The sequence below is a fragment of the Terrapene carolina genome, unplaced genomic scaffold, assembly GCF_002925995.2.
Source record: "Terrapene carolina triunguis isolate 2854851 unplaced genomic scaffold, T_m_triunguis-2.0 Scaffold53, whole genome shotgun sequence".
Lineage (NCBI taxonomy): Eukaryota > Metazoa > Chordata > Testudines > Emydidae > Terrapene > Terrapene triunguis.
In genome coordinates this window covers 6,787,025-6,810,057 of record NW_020664404.1, presented here as the reverse complement: position 1 = coordinate 6,810,057, position 23,033 = coordinate 6,787,025, and the positions used below count along the sequence as shown (strand labels likewise).

The 23,033-nt window shown below is 41.8% G+C and overlaps 1 protein-coding gene across 2 annotated transcripts in view; it reads right to left on the bottom strand.

The window, feature by feature from the left end:
- Positions 1–23,033, bottom strand: part of EBF2 (EBF transcription factor 2) — a 177,363-nt gene that overhangs the window by 43,449 nt on the left and 110,881 nt on the right. For both annotated transcript variants that reach the window (XM_029912902.1, XM_024212148.2), the window contains exon 7: positions 5,114–5,195. In XM_029912902.1, the coding sequence (XP_029768762.1) occupies positions 5,114–5,195 (82 nt within the window). The remainder of the gene's footprint in view (positions 1–5,113; positions 5,196–23,033) is intronic.

Below are 23,033 nucleotides of genomic sequence, written 5' to 3'. Positions count from 1 at the left end.
TTGGTCAAAAAGGCCATAAGTTAAGTGATTTTCATTGTGTCTTTGAAGCTCCTGCTCAGTAGCAAAGCACATTTCAAACAGTTGATGAGATCACAAACCATCTGGTGTTGCTCTCAAAACTGAAGAACTACTCTTAAAAAAACAAGAAACAAAAAAGCAACCCTCCCCCCCCCCCCCCCCAAAAAAAAAACCCAACAACCCTACACTCCGTAGGCATCTGGAGATGCATTAAATTTACAATTCAGTGTTAATTTAACCAGTTTGTTTTTCTATTTTTTTAAACAGGTGTGATATAAATGAAATGAACTTTTCCCTTTAAAAAAAAAAAAAAGTCTCTCGTAGCAGAACAGTATAGCTAAGACTTATACCATTCCTATAAATAAGCTGGAGCCGACGCTCTGGATCCCAGCACCCTTAAGCTTTGGTTGTGAGCCAATTAAAACCCAAACTCTGTGGTTCACATTCATCTCTAATCATAACCATTACCTTGAGACTCTTCCAAGTTATGAGTAACCCAGCCTCTTGGGCTTGAAGAATTAAGTAAAACATATCATACAGTGCAACTTCAATCTACATCATGCATGTTATGTGTGAACAGCAAAGCTTGAGTGTGCTTCATGCTTTTTAATGCACCCAAAATTCATAAGACGACTCTTTGGGTGAAACCAACTCAATTTCAAGTGATGAAACCAGGTCAAATCACAACCACGTCAGTGTAGGGTAGGGGACTGTTTGTGTTGTGTTTTTACAGTGTTTAGTAAAATGGGTCTCCAATCCCTGTGTGGGGGGCCAGTAGGTGCTACCACAATAGAAGTAAATAAATAAAGTCCCCATCCAGCAAATATTCATGCACGGTGTATTACATGAGTGACACCGCTGAAGTCAATCTACTTATGTGAGTAAAGTTAAGCACCTGTGTAAATTTTCACAGGATTAGCGCTTTAATAATCCTCAACAGCTCTACTAAGAATTTATTAAGGAAACCCACTGAAATTCTTTCGATCTGGTCCACAAATAAAACCTAATGAATTAAATCAGGAAAAATCAATCAAATAGCCCTGTGTTTCCTACTTTTGCCTAGAAGTCAGACTCTGCTTTACACAGTTATGATGGGCTCGCATTTCTAGGATTGACAGCTGTCTCTTCTAACCTCATAAAAAAACCTGTCACATTCATTACCTTTGTTGATGTAAAGCTTACCGAGTGGAATTAAAAGTGTTCGGAGTGAGAGAGCACAACCAATATTTTGGGATGACTCACATGTTTAAACTTTTGACACCCCGTGGGCGTGCCGGCAGCGTCTGTCTGACGCCAAGGCAGATAAAACAGGTGTTTGCACAAATTAAAACGAGAAAAGAACTAGGTGGAGCTAGAAGATGAGAATTCCCATCCAAATGCTCTTTGCACCCTACCCACTGCACTGCTCTGCTCTTAAGAAAATCATTGCCCATATTCATTTTCTATCTTTACCTAACCGAAATCTGCATGGAACTTATTCACAATGGGACTGGGCTATTTACAAAATTTCCCTTGTCCTTCAACTCACTTAAATTTCAGGCTCTGTTACAAATTGGGAACTAAGCCCTAGCTCACCTGAAAGCTCGTGAACTTAGATACACTGTTCTGAGCAAACCTGGACTAAGATCCTGCTCTCACTGAAATAAACAAGATTTTGCCATTGCAGTAGGAGCAGCTTTATTATTTTGGATCAGAGTCAGGCTAGCATCATGATTTTGACACAGAAGTAGAGAAACCTAGGGGCAGTGACTGAGTCTCTTGATGAGGTTTTGGGTTTGACCCTCAAGGTCGAAGTGAAACTCCGAGGATATAAACCCATGTGGGCTAGAGACCAGAGGGAGTTTAAATAAGCTCTGTGGAACAAAACCAGAGAATTTCATTTGGCTCCAATTTTCAGGCTTGGCGTGCAGGAAGGTAGAAAACCCAGAAGGAGAAAGAGTTTATCCCAGCTCATTTTCTTCTCCAATAAGCTGCTGATTTTGGTACAAAGTTCAAAGCAATGGAGAAGCATGTGTGAGAGGCATGCCAGGCGGATGGGCTCAAGGCATTCCATTGGTAACCTCGTGAATGACTAAGGCCAGGTCTACACTACCGCGGTAGTTTGACGGCTGGCAATCGAACTTCCGGGTTTGATTTATCGCGTCTGGTCTGGACGCGATAAGTCGAACCAGGAAGTGCTCGCCGTCGACTGCGGTACTCCACCTCAGCGAGAGGAGTACCGCGGAGTCGACGGGGGAGCCTGCCTGCCACGTGTGGACCACGTATGAACCGCGGTAAATTCGAACTAAGGTATGTCGACTTCAGCTACGTTATTCACGTAGCTGAAGTTGCGTACCTTAGATCGAATTGGGGTGTTAGTGTAGACCAGGCCTAAGGCTGATTTCAGCCTCCTTGTTCCATGTTCAACTGGAAATTTAAATTCATTCAGGCTCCATAACATCAGGACCTTGGGATCAGAGTCAAGAGAGTCAAACTGGGAGTAAGACTGATGGCTAAAGATTGACCTCAGCTAGAAAATTTGGATCCAGATCCAAACTCTTCCACAGTTTAGGGCATGGTCCGAACCCAGGGGTTCGGTTTCACCTACTGTAGAGACGGGACCCGGGGTAAAAAATGGAAACTAGATTTAAACTAGATCTAAAGTTCAGATGTTCTTGGATCCAGAGTTTGGCTCTGGGGCAGCCTCTGACCAATACTATTATTTATTTATTTATTTATTTATTATTGCAATAGCGTCTAGCAGCCCCAGTCACTGACCAGGACCATCCCATTGTTCTAAGCACTGTAGAAACACAGAACAAAAAGACAGTCCCTGACAGTTTCATTTCACTACATTCCAAAATCATTCTCTCTTGATCAGTCTCCGAACTTGCTGGCTCCCATTTACGAGTCATAAGATGATTTTTCTTCCTGTTTCAGATTTTTTCCTCAAATCTTGGCAGGCAACATCTGGGATCAAAATAACAATCTATGCTCCTTTGCTGATAGGGGTGGCTATTAAAAAGTCAAGGTTTATTCGCTGACAGTTAACAGAGTGTTGTATCCAAGATATCATCAGCATTCCCTAAACTTAGACTAGGAGATAACTATGGAGTATCTGAACCCCTTGAATGGTAAATAGAATTGGTCTAGTTACTATTTATAAATAACGATTTTTCCCCACTAAAAATTCAACAATAATGAACAGGTTTTTTTGTTTTGGTCTTGACATTTTTCTCTGACATTTTTGAGCTTTGCAAATTGAAAACTTTTGTTGTGTTTGTTTTCAGCAATCAGAATGTTCAGTTTTCAGTGGAAATCTGACAATTTTTGACAGCGATCCTTTTTGGGAACATTTCTATTTTGTCAAACAAAGCCATTTTCTGTCCAAAAAACCATTTTGATGAAAAATTTTCGACCAGCCCTAGCAATAACTTTCAGTGCAAGAAGAGTCTTTAATGATGATGGCCGTTGTATACAGAAATATTTAGTGCTCATGTGGCTCTCATTTTGGGCACCTAACTAGCAGTTCCCATTCTTTTTTCAACCTGCCCCTTCATCTTGAAAGCACTTTACAAACACCGACCGTCCAGTCCTACAGACCTTACTCACACAAGTAGTCCCCCCCAACATCAGTAGAATTATTCATGTGAGTAAGAAGTGCAGGATAGAATCCAGTAACCGATCCTTACAATGTATCTTGTAAGTAGGCATGTTTAATTTATATTTTATAGATGGGGAAACTGAGGCACCGAACCGTTATTGGGACCTGTCTGAGGCCACACAGCAACTCAAATACAGAGCTAGGAGTCTAACACATGAGTGCAGGTCTTGCAGTCCCATCCTTATTCTTCCAGACATTGTGGCCTTTCCCAACTAGACCAGGCTGTCTCTGCAGTAGAGCAGCTTGGCTGAGAATTTTGTTGCTGATACATGAGAGAGTAGAATCCTGCTCATTCTCCCCTAGCTGTATTGGCTTTCTATGCATTTCTCTTATGTCCATCACTGCAATATCTAGATACCAAAGTTAATGAACTAGGCCTCACAAAACTCCCATGAAATATGATCCCCATTTTACAAATGGGGAAACTGAGGCACAGAGCGGTGGCGTGATTTGCTCAAAGGGCTTCACAGGAAGTCTGTGGCAGAGTAGAAATTATCCCCATATAACAGGTGGAAAATCTGAGGCACAGAGACGTGGAATGACTGGCTCAGAGTCGCACAGAGTGTCAGTGGCAGAGTCAGGGACAGAACCTAGATCTCCTGACTTGTAATTCAGTAACCTAGACACTAGACCACATTGTCTCTCTGTACATGGTCCTCTACTACGGTGACCTCTAGAATGTCACTTTTCTAACCACAGAGAGTGCTCTGCAGTGCTTCCAGGCAGCATTAGAAATGGTTATAATTTGTGCGAGGGATGAATTACAGGTGCGATATTTATTTATTAAATCTAGTTGCTTAAAAGATTAGGGGTGAGAGAGGAGAGACTGTATCTGCCTTTCTCCTCACCAGTGTTTGCAACCTGACACACTTCACCTCCCTCTGTGTTTTTATTAGCTGGTATTCTCAATACATCAGCGACAGCTATGATGAAACCAGTGGCAGATTTCTCTGCAAAGCAGCTGGGCCATTGTCCCATGGGTCTTGTTGCTTTGCTGGGCGAGATCTTAAAGTGACCACGACTATTTTGGCTGCTGTTTTCAAAGAGGCTGAAAGGGAGGGTATGCAAGAGTTAAAAAGCAGGGGAGAGTGGGGAATAGAAGGGAGGGATGCCTGTGTACCATGTACAGAGCGACTTTGAAAAATTCTGAGGCATCTAAGTATCACAAACATGATCCCTGCTGTGGGTGTGAGTGCTTTGCCCGAGGGTGTCAAATCAAATATCCACCACTGGTTGGTACAGTACATTGCCCCCCCTTGGGGATTCGGGGGGGGGGGCGGTTGGTTGAAGAAAAAAAGGTTTAAATGCAGCAAATGAAGAAAATCTTTAACAATATCTGAAGCGGTTTATCATTTACTGTCACCTTGTTTATTATGAACAATATAGGTGAAAAAAAAAGGAAAAGAAAGGAAAGCAGACAACTTACTTAATGTCAAGTCTCCTAACACTTACCTGGAAACGTCTCATGTCTCTGGGGTTCCCTGCTGTTTTCAAACAATTCTGATTGCACTTGAGGAAAAATTTCAAGAAGAATCTGCAAAGAGAAAGGACTGGGTCACTTCTATTAAGAAGAAACTAACATCTAGTATTATTTACCTGCTTTGCATTGATGCAAGTGTGCATCATAGCGATGTACGTGAGGGTATATAAACAGACTGTCTGAAAAACTAAATCACATTTCTCTCTGAAATTTGTTACTTATAAGTACCATCTAATATGATTATAAATGAAATAGGAAATTAAATATCCTCTTTGGGGAAGGTCCTTAGTTGATGTAAGTCAGCCTAGCTCCATACAGCTACACCGGTTCATACCCGCTAAGAATCTGGCATTCTATTTTTTGCAGTGTCCTTACTTTGTGTTTAGCCAGTTTCTCTTATTTCTTCTGTTGTCTGTGCAGGTCTTTTGTGCAACAACATCAGAGGATAATACTATTGTAAAAACCAGAAAAATTGGCAGGGTAACTCTGGGGCAGGTGAAAAACCTGAAACTACTTTAAGCTCATTAAAAAAAAGCTGACCAGATTTCATGTTGACAGTTAGTTACTAAGTTTTTATTAAAGATAAACAGAACTGTTGACAGTCCAAATTACAATCTTACATAATCGTAAGAGAGAGGGTGACAAAAACAGAAGTTAGGGGAATATAGCAGACCAAATGCAGAATATAGGCGATGATTTAGAGTAGGTAAACATACTGGTGTTGTTAAAGTTATCAATGATTTTTTTTTCTATCAAATACACCGATCCTTCATGCTTTACAATTCTGCATGGTCGTAGTTTGTCATTTATGTAAGTTCCATCTCCAGCACTCTAGGCAGAAACTGCCAAACGTTATGAACCACAGGGCTTGGATTTTGCACAGCCTTGACATGCTATCACTAGAGAGCCCGTTCTCAACAGGCCCTTGAGTACAAAAGTCTTCCATGTGAATAAGCAAATCCATCTTTCTAATGATGGCTGCACTGATAAGACTCATGAATTTCAGGAGTGTAAGGGGTTAACAGAACATTTGCAAACATTTGCACTTTTCGGATACAAAATACCCCCCCAACCATGCTATCACGATCCCAGTGTGATGGACGAGAAATATTTAAAGTGTCCTCCATCATGAACGTGAACAACTTCCGTGATTCTGTTCTAGTAGCACATTTACATTTGGAGAACAAAACAGGTTTAACTGGGACAAGCAAATCTGTGTAGGCTCTGAGAGGGAGGGAGGAAGCATTAGTATAGGAGAGATTTTAAATAGTTGAAGAATTGGCGTGGAATACAGTGAACAATTTATTTATTTATTTCGCTTGCTGAGTGCTTTTCTTAAAAAAAAAAAAAATTCAGCTTTTGCAGTAAGTTAAAGTCCCAGGTGAGCTAGGCCTATTTCCCTTTCTGTTACTATGACAACGATTTTTTACCGCAGTCCCAAAGTCCCTTCAGAACTCACACATTCATGCCTTGAATTAGAACTTTAAAGGAGAAAGATGTATATTTTCCAGGGTTTACCAACAACAAAATAATAATAATAAACCAGAAATCAACTTTGCTTCCTCACCTCACTTTTTATTTACGCCTCTCAAACATCCACTCCCCCCAGCACACAAAATAAATACTTAGGAATCTGATTCCTTTCTGTGTCTCTCAATAAACAACTGCAATCCTCCCCACAAGCCCCCCCCCCCCCCCCCGAAGAGATTAGAAACATGGGCCCACAACAAAAATACCCTCCTATGGGGTTCTGCTGCACTAAAGGGTTCCATTATTTTTAAACCAATCTGAACCTTTTCTGACCCATTTTCTCATAAGTTTTCCTTTGTGAAACAATCATTTTATCCCCATCATTTGCTGCTAGCTTTCCCCTTGCTCACAATTATAGAACCTTCTTGGTTCTTTGTGTGATGCAGATAAAGGTAAAAGCACAGTGTCCATATTGCAGTCTCTTTTCACTTTGGTATTCAAGTTCAGCAGTGAAAGATGGATCAATGCTCCGTTGTCAGAGGGCAACTTCTATGAACAGAGCCCTAGTCACTTGGTTGTACATAGAACCAAAAATCATACAAAACTTCATGTTTTACAAGCAGAGCTAAGTGAATGCAGCAAAAACATATACATTAATATTCTTGCAAATAAGTCCTGTTGATTCCATTTGGTGTGGAATTCGTGGCCCCTTTTATCTGAATTTTTTGGTGAGAAAAATTTTATTTGCAAATATGTTTCCAGAAAGAAAAAACATTGTGCATACTAGCACACGTGAATATTTGCAAGTTCAAGCCAGAAACGCTCTCACTTGCAAACCCTCTTTTTGCTGCATTCCAACAATTACAAATGCTCGCAGATAATCTTCAAAAAAGACAATGGGACCTCTCCTGTTTAGGAAGCTTAGGTCATCCAAGCAGGGAAAACAAATAATGCCATGTGACCAAAGCAAGCAACTACCCCGAACAAATATTGGAGACCATTTGCCAAGAAATCATGAGCTAACTATTCATAGAGTAATTGCAAACAAAGTCTTAAGAATCATGACCTGTTCGGGGGTAACACACAAACAGAAATAAGGGCTAAATTAATCAGAAAAATTATTTCCAACTTCAATTTTTTTCCCTCTCTCCCCACCTAGGTCCAAATAGACAGAAATTCAACCCAAGTAGATCCCCCTATAACCCAGGAAGGGAACCAAACCCAAAATATTTGGAGCCAGATCCTCGATGGTGTAAATCAGCAAAACTCCATTGAAGTCTGAGCGACCAACCGAAGATCTAGGCCATAACTTTCTTTTTTTAATTAAAGAAAACCATTCATTGCTCCTTACAGGCCTGATCACCCCCTAGGAGATGCCAAGAGCCCTCATCTCCCATTGACCTCTTTGTAATGGAGACCGCTCAGCACACTGAGGCTTTGGGGATCTGCCCCAAGATACTCAACAACAACTAGTGGTTTGCAGTGCTCCACCCAAGACATTTTAAGGGGCCTGACTTTCAGGAAGTGCTGAGCCCCCGCCCTCTGAAAATCAAACTTTAAAGTGTCTTAAGTTGATCCTCCCAAATCATTAGTCACTGTTGAAAATCTTGGCCTGGGTATTTAATATTTTAGTATTCTAGTATCATTCTGCCATTGCCTGCATTGTGGCTTATGGCATTTATATTTTCTTTAGAGCCCAGTGGATATACTAATGTGCTTAATGTTTTCCCCCTTGTTTTAGACTTAAACACATGCACAGAGGAATTTTCAGCTTTCCTCCAGTTAAATCAGGTGGCTCACTCTCTCCTTTCAGATATTTTCCAGTCAATTTTAACTGCAACTGGGCACCCGTATAAAGTATTCGGCCTGTCATTATATATATCCATATATATTTTAAATGGTTGCATCTGGGAAAGGCATTAATATTTATTGAGGCATTACAATAAAAATGAAATTTTTTGGTGGGGGAAAACAAAGAGGAGGCAAGGCTTAACACTGAATGAAGTTGATTTAGGGGTGACCAGAGAATTACAGCGGGGCTTTATTAATTTTTTTAAATTAGAACCTTTAGCAACTTTTTGGACTTAACCCACACATGCATCAAGAAAAGAAAAAATTGACCCTGTTTCTTAGCTGGCCTTTGTTCCTCCATAAGGACCATGCTCGCTATGGGTTTAGCAGACTGCTGAGTTTCCAGCCAAGAAGTGAGAAATATGGCTCATTCATACTGTATATCAGCGTTCGAGGCACTGAGGGACAAGCAAGCTAGCTTTGAATGACTACCACTAAATATCTGGCAGGGCTATAGAAGACTTGGGTATTTTAATGCATATACATCAAAAATAATTAAGAGATGTTTTGGGTCCCCATTTTTAAAAAAAATTCTTTTTTCTTCCTCCTCATATTTGGTTCCTCTGTCCACACCCAGGGAGGGCTTTGGAGGTGTCATGTTGGAAGACCCTGCACATACTACCAAAAATCTGTTTTAGGATCCTGCTGTCACCACTGATTGGTAAGTATTGTACCTCTACGAGGCTCCGTATGCGGAAACAGAGAATGGTCTAGTGGATAGGGCACTGGACTAGCACTCAGGAGACCTGGATTCGGTTCTCAACCTGGCCACAAACTTCTTGTGGGACTTTGGGCAAGTCACTTAATGGCCCGTGCTTTATAGGAGAAGGTCAGACTAGGTGATCACAGTGGTCGCTTCTGGCTTTAGAATCTATTAATCTACCCAGACCTCCATTTCCTAGCTGTAAACTGGGGGCAGAGACTGCCTTTTAGTGGGTATACGTAGAGCTAAGCACAGATCTCAGGTGGCATATCTAAGCACTAATAAAATACTAACAATATAACTATTTTAAAAAACCCAATGAAATCAGCTCCCCTCTCCAAAATGCTTATATTCTAAAGGCCTGATCCTCTGAGGTGTTGATATACCTCAGCTACCATTAATCTTAGAGCTGAGGACAGTCAGCACCTCACAGCACTACGGTTTGATGACACAAGTACATACAGCAGCGGAAATAATGAAGTGCAACGTATGGACGTTACAGCTTGGGGCACTGAAGACCAGGCAGGATTTTAGCAGCCAGTGGAAGCAGAGGGAGGGCACTTAGCAATGATTAATTGGGAGGTCATTCTGACCCGTAAGGAAAGGCATGGAGGAAAGGATGCCGTTGGGAGAGGGAGAAAGAGATGAAGGGCCAGAAGACAGAGCAAGAAGCGGGGGGCAGCGAAATGAGCTCAGAGAAAGAGGTTGGGCAGAATTGTGGAGAGATCTGGAGGTGACCAGAAACCGGAGCTGAATGCAGACGGAAGTGCAGAGGGTAATGCTGGTGTCAGGACCTGATCCCAAGCTCATTGCCAAAGACTCACAATGACATCAACAGGATTCTGATCAGGCTGAGAGAGGCCACTTTCTTGGTTTCTCTGGCATTTAAAAAGACTATCCCTGCCCCACTCCCTTTTAAGTTTCAGGGCCCAAATATCCTGCAATTACCTTTTATCTGGGACCCTGTCCACCAGACACAGCATCATGCAAGGAGAGTTCTTGCCTCTGCCACTCCCTGCAAACCGAACGGCTACAGACAGGGCCTCCTATCTGGCATTTGCAAGGGTGGGACTCAGTATAACAGGTCTTTTCCATCACTCACTCTCCTAATCCCATAGGAACACGATCTAACATTTCAATGGGAATGCTTCCATGCAACATGGGGGTGTGTGTGTCTGTGGAAGGCTGTGGCAATGCCTATCCTTCCTTAATCTCCATTCTCCAGTGATTGAGAAGAGTCGGGTTCAAAGCCCACTGACGTCAGTGGCAGTCTTTCCATGACTCCAGCGAGTTTTGGATTGGGACACTAAAGTGCAACCCAACATGCAGCAGAAAGATGTTAATTTTTTTAATCAATTTAAAAAAAAAAACCCACAAGATTTGGGACTTGTCTGTCTTCCCATTTGGAGCCACAGAAAGAGGTAATGACACTTCATGTTTTGATAGCCCCATCCTGTGGCTTCTAAAGTGTTTTATAAACTTCAGTTAATTTAGCCTCACTAAGCCCTTTTGAGGTACAGCAGATGTGGGTGACTGTCACCATTTTACAGATGAGGAAAGTGGGGGTCAGAAATGGGGGAGGAATTGCTCCCCACCACCTGGGATTAGAGCTGGGATTAGAACTCAGCTCTCTCAGTCCTCTGCCTTACCCACCCTTCCTCTCACCATTTGATAGCCTGCTCGCAATAGTGCTGCTGTTTCAGAGGTGAAATATCAGGAGAACTCCAGATACGTGATTTCATCCTTGTAAGTGGCTCTCCTGGGCATTAAAAAAAGAAAGCACTTGAAAAGCAAATCCAGAGACAAATTGGGTTTATTTGGCTTGCCGTGGAACTTGGACTCACAGCCCTAGTAACTTTCTCGCATGAGAATGTACCTACTTTATGTTTTCCAGCAAATCCTATGATGCTGTCATGTAACTGGAGATAGTGAGATGACGACATCCTGCCTCCAGAAACTGAAGGGTTACCAAAAAGTTAGAGAATGAATTTAAAAGAAAAAAGGTGTGCTGCTATTTTGAATAGCCTTGTTTTAATGTAACTATATTAATTTTAAACACCTGGAGAACCACATCAGAAGTATCATAACATGAAGGGTTTGACACCAACTTCACCAAAGCAAGGAAATTCTGAGCTCAGGGTCTCAGTCATCTCTTAAGTCACCCATGTGTGTCTTGGAATGGCAGGCTCTGAGATCAGTGTGACACGTAACCTTACCCGATGCTACAACACAAAGGAACAACAGGACAAATTGGAAAGGTTTATTCTGAATTTCCTGCTTTGGTGTGGACTCGGGTCTTGCGCATTTTAAGTAGGTGTTTAAAATTGGTTAATTGCATTTATCTGATATCATCAGCATCATCTTGATGAATATCTCAATATCTTCTGTATAATCTGCACATTATTCGCTGGAGTTATTCTGCTCTACATCAGCACAGATTATTAGGGAGTCAATCAGAGGACCACCCACTTTTTCAAGAGTTACAGGCATGGGACATTTCACTACAGCAATCTACGTCATACGTGCACTGTACTGGTGTAAGTACTGATGGATGCTACAATAATACCCCTTCGCATTTGTACAATACTTCACACACCACAGTTAATTTATCTTCACAACACTCCTCTACGCTAGCTGCTACCTCCTACCCCCGGTTTACAGATGTGGAAACCGACACATGTAGGTCAAGTAACTTGCCCAGGTTTGTAGAGGGAGCCACTGCTGGCCTCGGGAATAGACGCCAAATGACTCAGTCCCAGATCTGTGCTCAGGGCACTAGACCATGCAGAGATTCCAGTTGCACAACAGAGGCTTTTTAAGCATGCACATTGTGGCTCCTTTCTAGGGTCCCCCCAACATTGCTTTGGAAAATCAGGGAGCACTTCACTCCCGTCAGATAAAAATCGCCTGCTCCAATCCACAGGGATTGAGCTACCGGGGCACCGAACGGCAGCCCCACTTCTTCTCTCCAACCAGCCCTACGTCGTCGGTGTCGAGTCTGAGCAAGTGCTGAGCACAGGGCTCCTGCTGACGTCAGTGGGAGCCAGACCTGCATGAGGGAGGAGCGCAGAGATACAGCAGGGGTGTCAGAGAGTCTGATCCAGTCTCCTCATTCAATTCTAATACGTACCGGAACCTTCCTCCACATTTCTTGAATCCCTGCTCTGCCTGCCTGTATTTTCCCCAGTTTAGACAAAGGGTATGTCCACACTACAAGGGTTACAGCACTCAGGCCTAGACACTTGCTACAGTGACGGAAGGGGTTTTTCTGTCCACCTCCTCGCAGTGTCTATCCCAGGGTGTAGGTCAGCTTTACGACATTTCACATCCCTGAGTGACCTAGCTCGGTCTCAGTTCAGGCCTCAGACTCCTTCTGCCCAGCTCTCAGGCTCCCACGTACCCACCCACCCCCATTCTCCACCTACCAGACTGGGCTGGGGGAGCTCAGGGCTTCTGCCCCATGGTGGGGTGATGGGACTAGGGGCTTCTGCCCTGCAGGGATGGAGGTCTAAGGGATTTCACCCCACGGAGGGTCATTGGGGCAGAAACCCCGTGCCTGGCAGGCACCGCCCCGTGGGGCAGGCCGTGTGTGTCTTGTAGCTCTCAAACTTCTGAAGATTATTGTATGTGGCTCAATAAATTTGGCCACTCCTGCTGTAGAATAAAATGCAACATTCCTTGCTGTCCTGCGGCGGGGGTGTTTTTAAGAGCTTTTTTAAATTCTAAACTATGCTGTACCTTTACATTCAAATGTAAAGGTACAGCATATCACCCAAACCCAGCCATGTACATATCAGTAAATGCGATGTTTATAGGGACATATTTTGCACAGTCTTTGCTTTATACACTAATTTCTTCTCTGAAATAGATGATGTTCCACTGTCAGCGGACAACGACAGACCTATAAATCCAAGGCTCCAATTCTCGCCCATTTGGTAAACAATTCACTTATGAGGTCTTGCAAAACAATCCCTTCTTCAAGGAACTGGGATTGTACGAGCGTGCATTGCCTGTGACATACACAGGCACTTCTCAGTGCTGCATGCAGTTATTTGGCATGGCAACACTCACTGAGAAAGAGAATCTCCAAGGAAAACCTCCTTGTTTTTTTGCACTCTGATGAAAATCTGACACCATTAATGAAAATAATAATTGAACTCTATGGGCTCGAATTGAAAATGAAACACAACACTAACAGCATGTTTGTAATTGCAATTGTTCTCCAAAAAAGCCTTTTGAGGGCTTTTTGCAATATTAGCAGTTTCCCCTTTTCCTTCGGGTTTTCCTTCTGCTCCAAAACTTTCCAGTAACTTACAAGACAATGGCTGGGAGTTTATTTATACAGTAAAATCCAGATTATTCACACCATTTGGCCCATAACCAAATGTTTTAGCATAATCAGAAGTCAGTACACAGGAAGTCAATAAAAACAGGGGATTGGGCTGGCTGCTTGTTGGAAAGGAATGTTCAAATATTATTCTTATTTGTACAGTAGTACTTACAGGCGCTAGGTGATGGGTAGTCACATCATAAGAGAATTTATAGTCTAAAGAGACAAAGCAGACGAAGTGAGGGAGGAGAGATTATTATCCCCATTTTACGGATGGGGAATTGAGGCACAGAAAGATTTGCCCAAGATCATAGAGCAACTCTGCGATCAAGCTGTGAATTAAAAGAATGTCTTTCTCATCCCAATCTTTGCCTTTACTACTTTCTCTCAATAGAAAAACAGTGGTGATATTTCTGTGTCTCAAAAACTAACTCTGAACGGGATTTCAGATGAAATTCTCCTCCATTACATCTACACTTTATGCTACACAATCTCAGTTACACCCCTGCCAACTTCTATAGCACTCTGTATTTTTAGTTACATCTATACCTTCTTCTGCGGTGCTTTACCCTTGTAGCTACACTGTACAGATGTCTGTAGTGCTATTGTCTCCGAGTTATATTTTGCAAACCCCATTGGCTACAAAGAGATTTGCATGAGGTGCAAGCGAGAATAGAATTTGACCCCCATTCATTTTCTCCAGTGCAGTGATGATTGTTTGGAAAGTGCAACATTAAGTTATTTGATGCCCATCTAACCCAGTGAATTTATCTTTGGATTCTTCCACCACCCCTTTCACAAAAACAATCCATGCTAGGCTGAACTGTGAACACCAATTACACCAACAGTCTTTTTGCTGCTGATTGGTCCACTGGTTTTTACTATTGCTGCCAGATGGTAGAGGCCAGAGCATAAAAACTCTCTACCCTGCCATTAATTCAGCACTTGGTAATAACTTTCCCGTGACTCCAGGAGATCGGAACGTTGGGCAGACGTGAATGTTCGGAGACAGAATCAAGGTTAGGCACCTATTTTACACCTGCCAGAGTGGATATCACTCAGATGAATGCTCTCACTCATCTATGAAGTCAAGAGCATTGCGTGCCCCTAAACTGTTGTTGTATGGAATAAATATGCATTCATTTGCTGAGGAAGCAGACTGACATCCAAGCACCTTGGATCCATATACATCTTTCCCCTTCCTCCTCCAAGGTCTATTCAGTTTGTAGTTTTACACCTATTGTACTTATGGGTCTACTCACTGATGACCTTGAATCTGAACACTGATGTAACATTATATTCCTATGACAGATTTATAGATTGGCAGATAAGGGTGCATTCCTTCCCTAAGACAGGACAGCATCCAATGTTTGTTAGCATCATTAAACTAAAACTGACTTTTCACCTGCTCCCATACCATATGCAGCTGCAAATTTTTAAATTAAACTATGAAGCCATGCATAAATTTACATATATTACAGACTAGCCTCTCCATTTAACATGCAAATGTACTCCAATGTTTCAGAACACCTTCTGTCGCTAATTAATTTGCTGAATTATAATTAGACTAATCCTGCATAATTAATAAGCACAGATTTTTTTTTAATTTCTAAGCAGCTTGATGAGATCATTCACTTCCTTCTATAAACTGCTAAGTAACTGTTAAAAAAAATCTGGAAAGAACATATGTGAAAAGGTATGTTTGATGTCGCATACAAATTCAAACTAGCGGACAAAATACAAGAAAGTCAGGATTAATATAGGTATATGGATGAAACAAACATTCAGACCATTATTTTCAGGGGCAGAGACTAATGTGCTCTTTGTCTCTGTGTTTTCTTCCTTGGGCTTTTACCTTCTGAGATCATAGACTGAGACGGGAATGGATTACAGAACCGTATGTAGCATTAGGAGATGATATGATATTAACATGCCCCTGTATATCAAAACACTCTCCCTGTACATGCTGTGTGAGGATAAGCTCCTTTGATGGTATTTGGAATTGTTTTCATTTCAGCTGCCAAAACCAACGGAGATCATTCTAGTGAAACGATTAAGTGTCATTAGTACTGGATCCATTCAGTAATGATTAAAATGAAGGGTCTCGCTTTAATGCAGAAGAGCTTAGTCTCAAACAAACATGTGTGTCAAAGTGTTCCAAAAAAAAAAAAAAGTGCCATTGTATAGCGCAGCAACATAACTCGGTGTCTATTCCCGACTTGCAAGACTACCCTAATGCATAAAGGAGACCAAGTATTGAGATCTCAACAAGTGATTTAATTGTGCAGAAAAGGGGGAGCCACACACACAAAAAAGAAATCTATGGACTGAGCAGACAGAGTTTTGTGGCATATTTAGCAAGCGATCATGCAAGCTAGAAATAATACAGGTTCAGCTTGTAAGGTTCTTATTTCGTTTTTACTTAGCCCTTAACTCAATTAGCACCCCCGCTGAGCCAGGAATTCAGGATTTGACCCACACAGAAGAGATCAGGGGAAATGCATTCCCTTTTCTGAGATGTTATTGAACCATTTAGAATCCGCAAAGAGATAGTTTGGGAAGGGGGGTGGATTTCAGTTAGTACCACCCCAAAACACACACATAAACAAATAACTGAGATCAACCGCTCTCACGCCAACAGATACATTGGTTTGGAAAGGGGCATGATGCACCAAGACGTTGAAAAACTACTAGTGATTTTGGCTAGCCAACTGGGGACACAGTAAAGAGGCCTGATTTTCAGAGGGCAGGTGCTCAGCATTTTCTGCCAATCAGGCCTCCTCACCCATTTTAGGTCTCCTCATAGAAGACTGACGTGTACAAACCTTAGATGCTTAACTTATATTTAGCCTCAGACTCAAGGCCAAGTTAGTTAAGGAGAAGAAAAGTTATCCAGAAGTTCTAAACTGCACCAACCACCCACACTGAATCCTAACCATCTGACTGACAGAGTGATGCCATCAAACTAACACATGGCTCCGTGTCATCTTGGAGCTAGACAATACCACTAGAGTATCAGGGGGTAGCCGTGTTAGTCTGTATCTACAAAAACAACAAGGAGTCTGGTGGCACCTTAAAGACTAACAGATTTATTTGGGCATAAGCTTTCGTGAGTAAAAACCTCACTTCTTCGGATGCAATACCACTAGAGGAACAGCTCCTGTAACAATTCTCTGCTGTATTAACTTTAGGTGGCCTCCATATACAGAGCTTTTCCATAGCCACTTAATGCGCCCATTGGATGCAATCAGAAGTCCAAGAAGATGAAAATAAATAGAAAGGTGCTTTTTTATTTATTTTTATTTTTTATTTTTATTTTTTATCTATCTTTAACATATCTATCTCAATAGGTAAGATAGATACTGAGTAAGGACTTCAAACCAAAACAAACCAATGGAACATGGACCCAATCCTGGTTTTTACACTGGGCTGAGTCGGGGCCAGAGAGATTAGCCCTCGGTCCCACAGGGAGTCCAAGGCAGAGACAGGAACAGAACTCAGATCTCCAGTGTACCAATTCAGTCCAGTGTACACGATTATTTTTTTGAGTCAATTCTTGCAGCAAAGTAATGAAAATTTCCTGGTGCATTTTCCAGTTCTAACATGTGGCCACCAACAAATTTCAACATCTCGGGGGTTATTGATTTTCAGGGTTTCCTACCATCTCACAATTCCCTGACTGTGGAAATGGTCATTAGTGATGTTGAACTAACATGGGGTCCAGGAAAGATTTCAGCATTTCACTTCAGACCTCTTTGGTGCCCCCTCAAAATCTGCTGTTCTGTGGAAGCAGAGAAAATGACCAGCCTTAACTTTTTCTGTTTGCTTAAAAAATATTCTGAAGCCATCTTTAGCTATGCTTTAACATTTTGCACAGAAATCAGTTAATTTTCACTAGCAAAACAGCAGATTTTTGAAGAAATTCATAAAAGTTTCATAGTTGGGGCAATATGAAATAATTTCTAATACTGTGTGTACTGATTTTTTTTTAAATCACAAATTTAAAGTGATTCCAACTTTCATTGCAAACATTTCATCCATCTCTTCTTGCTAGTTTGCAAGTGTAATTAACCTTTTCAGTACCCTTTGATATAGTGTATGCATGCCAGAGGCTTGGAAAGATGCAGTATTTCAGGCGGGAAAATAACCACACATTAGAGCCCTGCCTGGGACTATTCTTAATCCCGCTCCAACTGCTCCCGCTATTATGGCAGCGGGTCGTGCGGGATCCTGGTCCTGCTGCAGGGCTCTACTGCACATCAAATGAGAAAATATAAACGTGAACTGTATCTATTGGCAATGGGTGGGTGTCAAAAAATGCAGCAGTTTGATTTGGAGAAGTTTCCTGAAGTTCAGATGCTTTTCCACTTTGAGTAAAAAGATTCTCTTCTCTTACTTCAATTTTGCATCTTTGTTTGGCTCAGTTAACATGCTGACGGTGCTCAAGAACATTTTACTTTGCTTGTTTCTAGCCTGAGATGTTATAAAGATACACAGGACATAGGCCAACATGTTCAGAAACGGCTAATGATTTTGGAATCATTAGCTTCATGAGAGCTCATTTTCAGAGGGCAGGGGCTCAGCACTGCCTGAAAATCCAGTCCCCTGTAAGGTGTCTCAACTTGGGCACCCCAAAATTGAAGCATTCAAAAATCACCAGTCAATGTTGACATCTTGGCCTTAAGGTTTGCCATAAAACCATGGCCCCAGTAAGTCGGGTATTCTTCCTCTGCATAATAGCTGGTGCTACAGAAGTCATTGTTCTCCTCACCACACACACAATGTACCTCGCCGATTGTGCTGCACTGTGAATGAGGAAAGAAAACTGCTTTCTGACCCTTAAAGTGATCGATTTATACCCTAAGGCATGAGATTAATCGCATTTTAGCAGGTATATGTAATACACTAGCCTAAGGCCTGATCCTACAGCACTGTAGTCAACAGAAGCTCTGCCATTGAGGTTAATGGGTACAGGATTGGGCCTGTTGTGCGTGGCATCACGTTTTGTTTTAGTGGCTGCCTCCAGTGAAATTAGGAGCCTGCTACTTACAGGCAGCAAGCAGAGCTACTCCTTTAACAGAGTGGTGGGGGCTTGTGCTCTTGGTAGGGAAGGCCACAGGTTTGATCCCTTGTGACCATCACAGTGTCTATCCGTATGTGACCATGAGTTCATTGCACATAATTTTGTCGTCAGTCGCACAATTACTCAGTCTTTGTTTAGACCCAACCACTGTACTGGAGTCTATGACTGCTTCCACCAGGGAATTCTGCACTGTGGGAGGAAGCATTTCTTTGTGCTGGTCCTAAGTTTACCGCTTATTAATTTCAGCAACTGACTCACCTATTGTGGGAATCAGACGCATCTCGTGAAACACACCAAATCCCAAACCAAGCATCTGATTCCTGGGTCTCCTCGTCTGGAGGATAAGGGCCCGATCCTGGAACATATTGTTTGATGAGAATTCCAGAAGGCTGAAGAATGCAAACAATCTGGGACCAGATCCTTCTTAGCCAAACTTTCTTTCCATTGGCCACACAAGGCAGCCCTGTGGTTAATGCTCTTTTTATCATGTAAGGAGCATTACACGGCTAATAGCCTCCTATGTCCCAGTCAGAACCTAAAGTGGTCATTCCGGCTTTTTTTTTTTAAACCTCATTAAGGTAAGGCTTTAGCAATGCTTTGCTTTATGGTTGGCCTAATGAGACTGTGTGCGGTCTCCAGATGTTTCCAAGCGCAGCAACTATGGTCTACATTCCTCACTCACCTCAAACTCCCCTAATAGACTTCCCCAATTTGAGATCATAGAGCCAGATACAACTCAATGTATATAAGTCTGTTTTTCAGAAGCCAAGATATTCGACTTTTCAAGGGTTTGGCAAGGTGGGAGTTGGATATATTTCTGGAGCAAAATCTATGCTTTGTTGGCCTTGAAAGGCTTTGCAGCAGCTTAGTCCAATCCATTTTACCTCTTGGAGATGTACGGCATATTGTATATTATATATATAAAATGTAGACACTTGCATCTGCACGCACAGCTTTCTAAGCCTTCCATCAGCTTACTGATTAAAAAATATCCATGTTCCAAGGCTTTAAATAATACGTTATTGCTCCATACACATTATCACAATTTGTTCTCTAGCAAAAAAAGGTCTCTTGGCTGTTCCTGACTTAGGTCCTACATGCCTAGTGCATTGAATAGCCAATGCATACAATGAATTTGGCATACTTTCCTCTTCAAATTTCTACCCCAATCATAAATCTAAAGGTAAAGTTTTGGAGCAAAGTTTTGGAGTGCTTGCAACATTTGCAGGATGTTTTCTTCATTTATTTAAGCCAGATGTTTGCATTTTAAATAATTTAGAAGCTGTTACAGTAAATAGACATCAAGGGAAGCTAATGGGAGTAGCATTGTCATTAGGAAGAACTTGTATGATGAGACATTAGACTAAGGAGCCAGTGCCTTCAATGTCATGGTGGGTTAAGGGAATGAATACACGTAGCCTGTTGGAACGCACGATATATCAACTGACAGATTGGGGAACAGGGTTTGAACTGGAATTGGATAGAACTCCTCATGAGACGAGGTTGCATTGTGTGTGTTTTTATCAAAAACATGTATGGTTCTTTCACCCAAGTATGAAACAATTAAAAAGAAGAGCGATCTCAAAGTTACAATTTGCTTATTTTCTAGTTTTTAAACGCCTGTTTATTACGCTGATGTAGCTTTGACAGGATTTTCTGAAGCTCCCAAATGAAAGATCGAAGTTGCTGTACAAGCTTATTTTGCGTTGGGTTGTGCTGCAATTTGGGACGCCAGGACAGCTGGTAGCATGAACACAGACTCAGGAGACCAGTCTTCTATTTCCAACTCTGCCACTGACCTACCCCGGGACCTGGGGAAAGACACTTCACCTCTTTGGGCTTCCCTTCCCACACTTTGTCTGTCTTGTCTATTTAGATTGCAAGCTCTTCAGGTAAGGGACCCTATCGAACTGTGGATATGCACAGCGCCTGGCACAATGGCGCCCTGATCTTGGTTGGGGCCTACCGTAATACAAACGGCAGCAACAACATGTCTCCACATCATCCCCTTCACTGTGCAGCATGAATAGGCTGACAGCTGAAGGAAATACGTACAACTGGAGTCAAATCCGATGAGAGAACACTTTATATCCTTGCGCTCTCACCTTTGAGCATACACACCTCTCACTAGCTATGATGATTCAAAAGCAGGAATACGAGCTGTTGCACTTCTTGGTGTGTTTCCGTAAGGAAATTCTTTTCAACACACATTTTAACCTGTCATTTGTATCATATAGCCATACAGCATATTTGATCCTAGAAGATCTCAAAAGCAGGAAATAATTCACCACTAAAATGCAAGCAAGTCAGGGGTATAGAGCAGCTATCCAGTGGCACCCTCCAGACAAGGTGGGTGGGGTCAGAGGAGGATATTTTAGCTAAGAACATTGGTGCAAACCCATGTGACTTATGAGAAGAGCCATGGGGGGGAGGAAGGGGGGAAGATGGTTAGCTGGTGCAAAGTGACAAAATGCTATGAATTTCAAAATCAAACTATCCAATTTGCATGCAGTGCATCACTAAATTGATCTCTAGGCTAGATTTCAATGGAGCTATGCCAGTTCACACTAGCCAAGGATCTCACCCAGCCATTTAACATACACAATGAGCAAAGAGGATCTTGATTTTTAAGGTCTTGCTTGAAAGATACTCTGTGTAATAAACTGTAATGTGTTCAAGTTATCGACCAAAAAAGATGTTGGGAACCTGCAGTACTAAGCAGCCTATGTATTTCAAAGCTTGGACCTGATCCTGCAGTCTCTCTCTCAGGCAAAATTTCCATTGGTTGTAATGAAAGGACTACAGGATTGAAGATGTGATCATTGGGCCTCACCAATACACCTATTTGCATTAGTGTAGTTAAATCAGTTTAGTTAAACAGGTGCAACTTGCTGTGTGGACGCTCTTATTGTAGCTTAACAGCATCTTATTTCAATGTAATAAATGTTTTCCCAATCAATTTAACCTTAAGTGAAGTAAGCCTTGTTTAATGGAAATAAAATAACTTCCACACAGCCGTTTGCACGGGTTTAACTAAAATTGATTGTAAAATCACACCTTAAACTGGCACAATTCTGCATGTAGAATAAGCCCTTAGATCCATGAACTCTCCAGGATCTTTGGGTATTATTTTTTCTTGAAACAGTTTACACAATTGCAGCCAAATCCTCAGTTGGTGTAAACTGACACTGACGTCAATCAAGCTATGATGATTTACACCAGCTGAGGATCAGGTCCTTGGAAATCAGCTACTGTGTTTTTTTTCTCCCTTCCCATAAAGTTTTTTCCCCTCCCAATATGCAAAAATGTCTGAAAATCCTAATGGCTCCAGACCATGAATTGATGCAATCCCCTGTAATGGTTCCTTTGGAGCTGTTATGAAGTATTAACTCAAAGCACTGTGTAACAGCTGCTTCAGAGCCGTTATGGTCCGTTGGGTCCAAAATCCACTTTTTAGAAGGAAGGGGGGACAGGATGGGAAAAAAGATGCTAAAATATAGATTTCTATAGCAGACCAGAACAACTCCAACAAAACCAGTACAGCCTGTCAAAATAATAACAATTACAAGGTTGTTTTTTTTAAATTTCTAAATATCTGTTCTACACATGACAAATGGAAACAGTGTCGATCAGTTGTTTGGCTGGGTTTTGTTTTTAAACTCTCATTGACTGCGTGAACATTTAAAGTGGTCTGAATATGAAAACCATCATCATTGTTCCAGTGTAGCCATCACAATAGGCCTCCTCCTGCTATGTGCATTCATATACATCATGGGAGTCTTGCTCTGGCCAGAAAACTAAGCTCAGTGCTGGGATTGAGAGTCAATAGGTTCTAGACACCTAACTTCCTTAGACAACTTTGAAAATCTCAGCCAAAGATGTGCACACATCCCCTTCCAGTAGCTGGTTCACTCTGAAGATAATAGGATACTAGGGTGACCTCCTAGATGAGTTAACTCAATTGGTGGAGGTCCATGCTGTGGATCTGAAGCTCTCAGGTTCAAATGCTGCTGATGACCTGTGAGTCTCTGCAACTTGAAACATGAAGGCAGAAACTTTGTCCCATGCACCAGGCCATTTTAATGGTCTCTGGAAGAAGAGCAGTTTTATGTACCTTTATGTCCTGAAAAACCTAGATTCAACAGGCTGAGAGTTTCAGTCTTAACTCCATGTTTCTGAGAAATTTCAGGGTATTTGAACAGTCTTTTGTGGTTTAATTAAACTACTGGTTTGTGGTACAGCTTAGGAAAACACTTAAATAGAATTCCAGGGATTAACTATTAGGGACCATTTCATTTGGTCTAAATAATTACTTTGGACATGTCATCATCCAATAAGAATTTGGGGGGAAGAAGACAACACAACACACATCTTCATTCTAAATACACTTACTACTGACCTAGATGTATGTGTGTGTGTGTGCACTGTGTAGCAGTTGTGTGTGTGTGTGTGTGT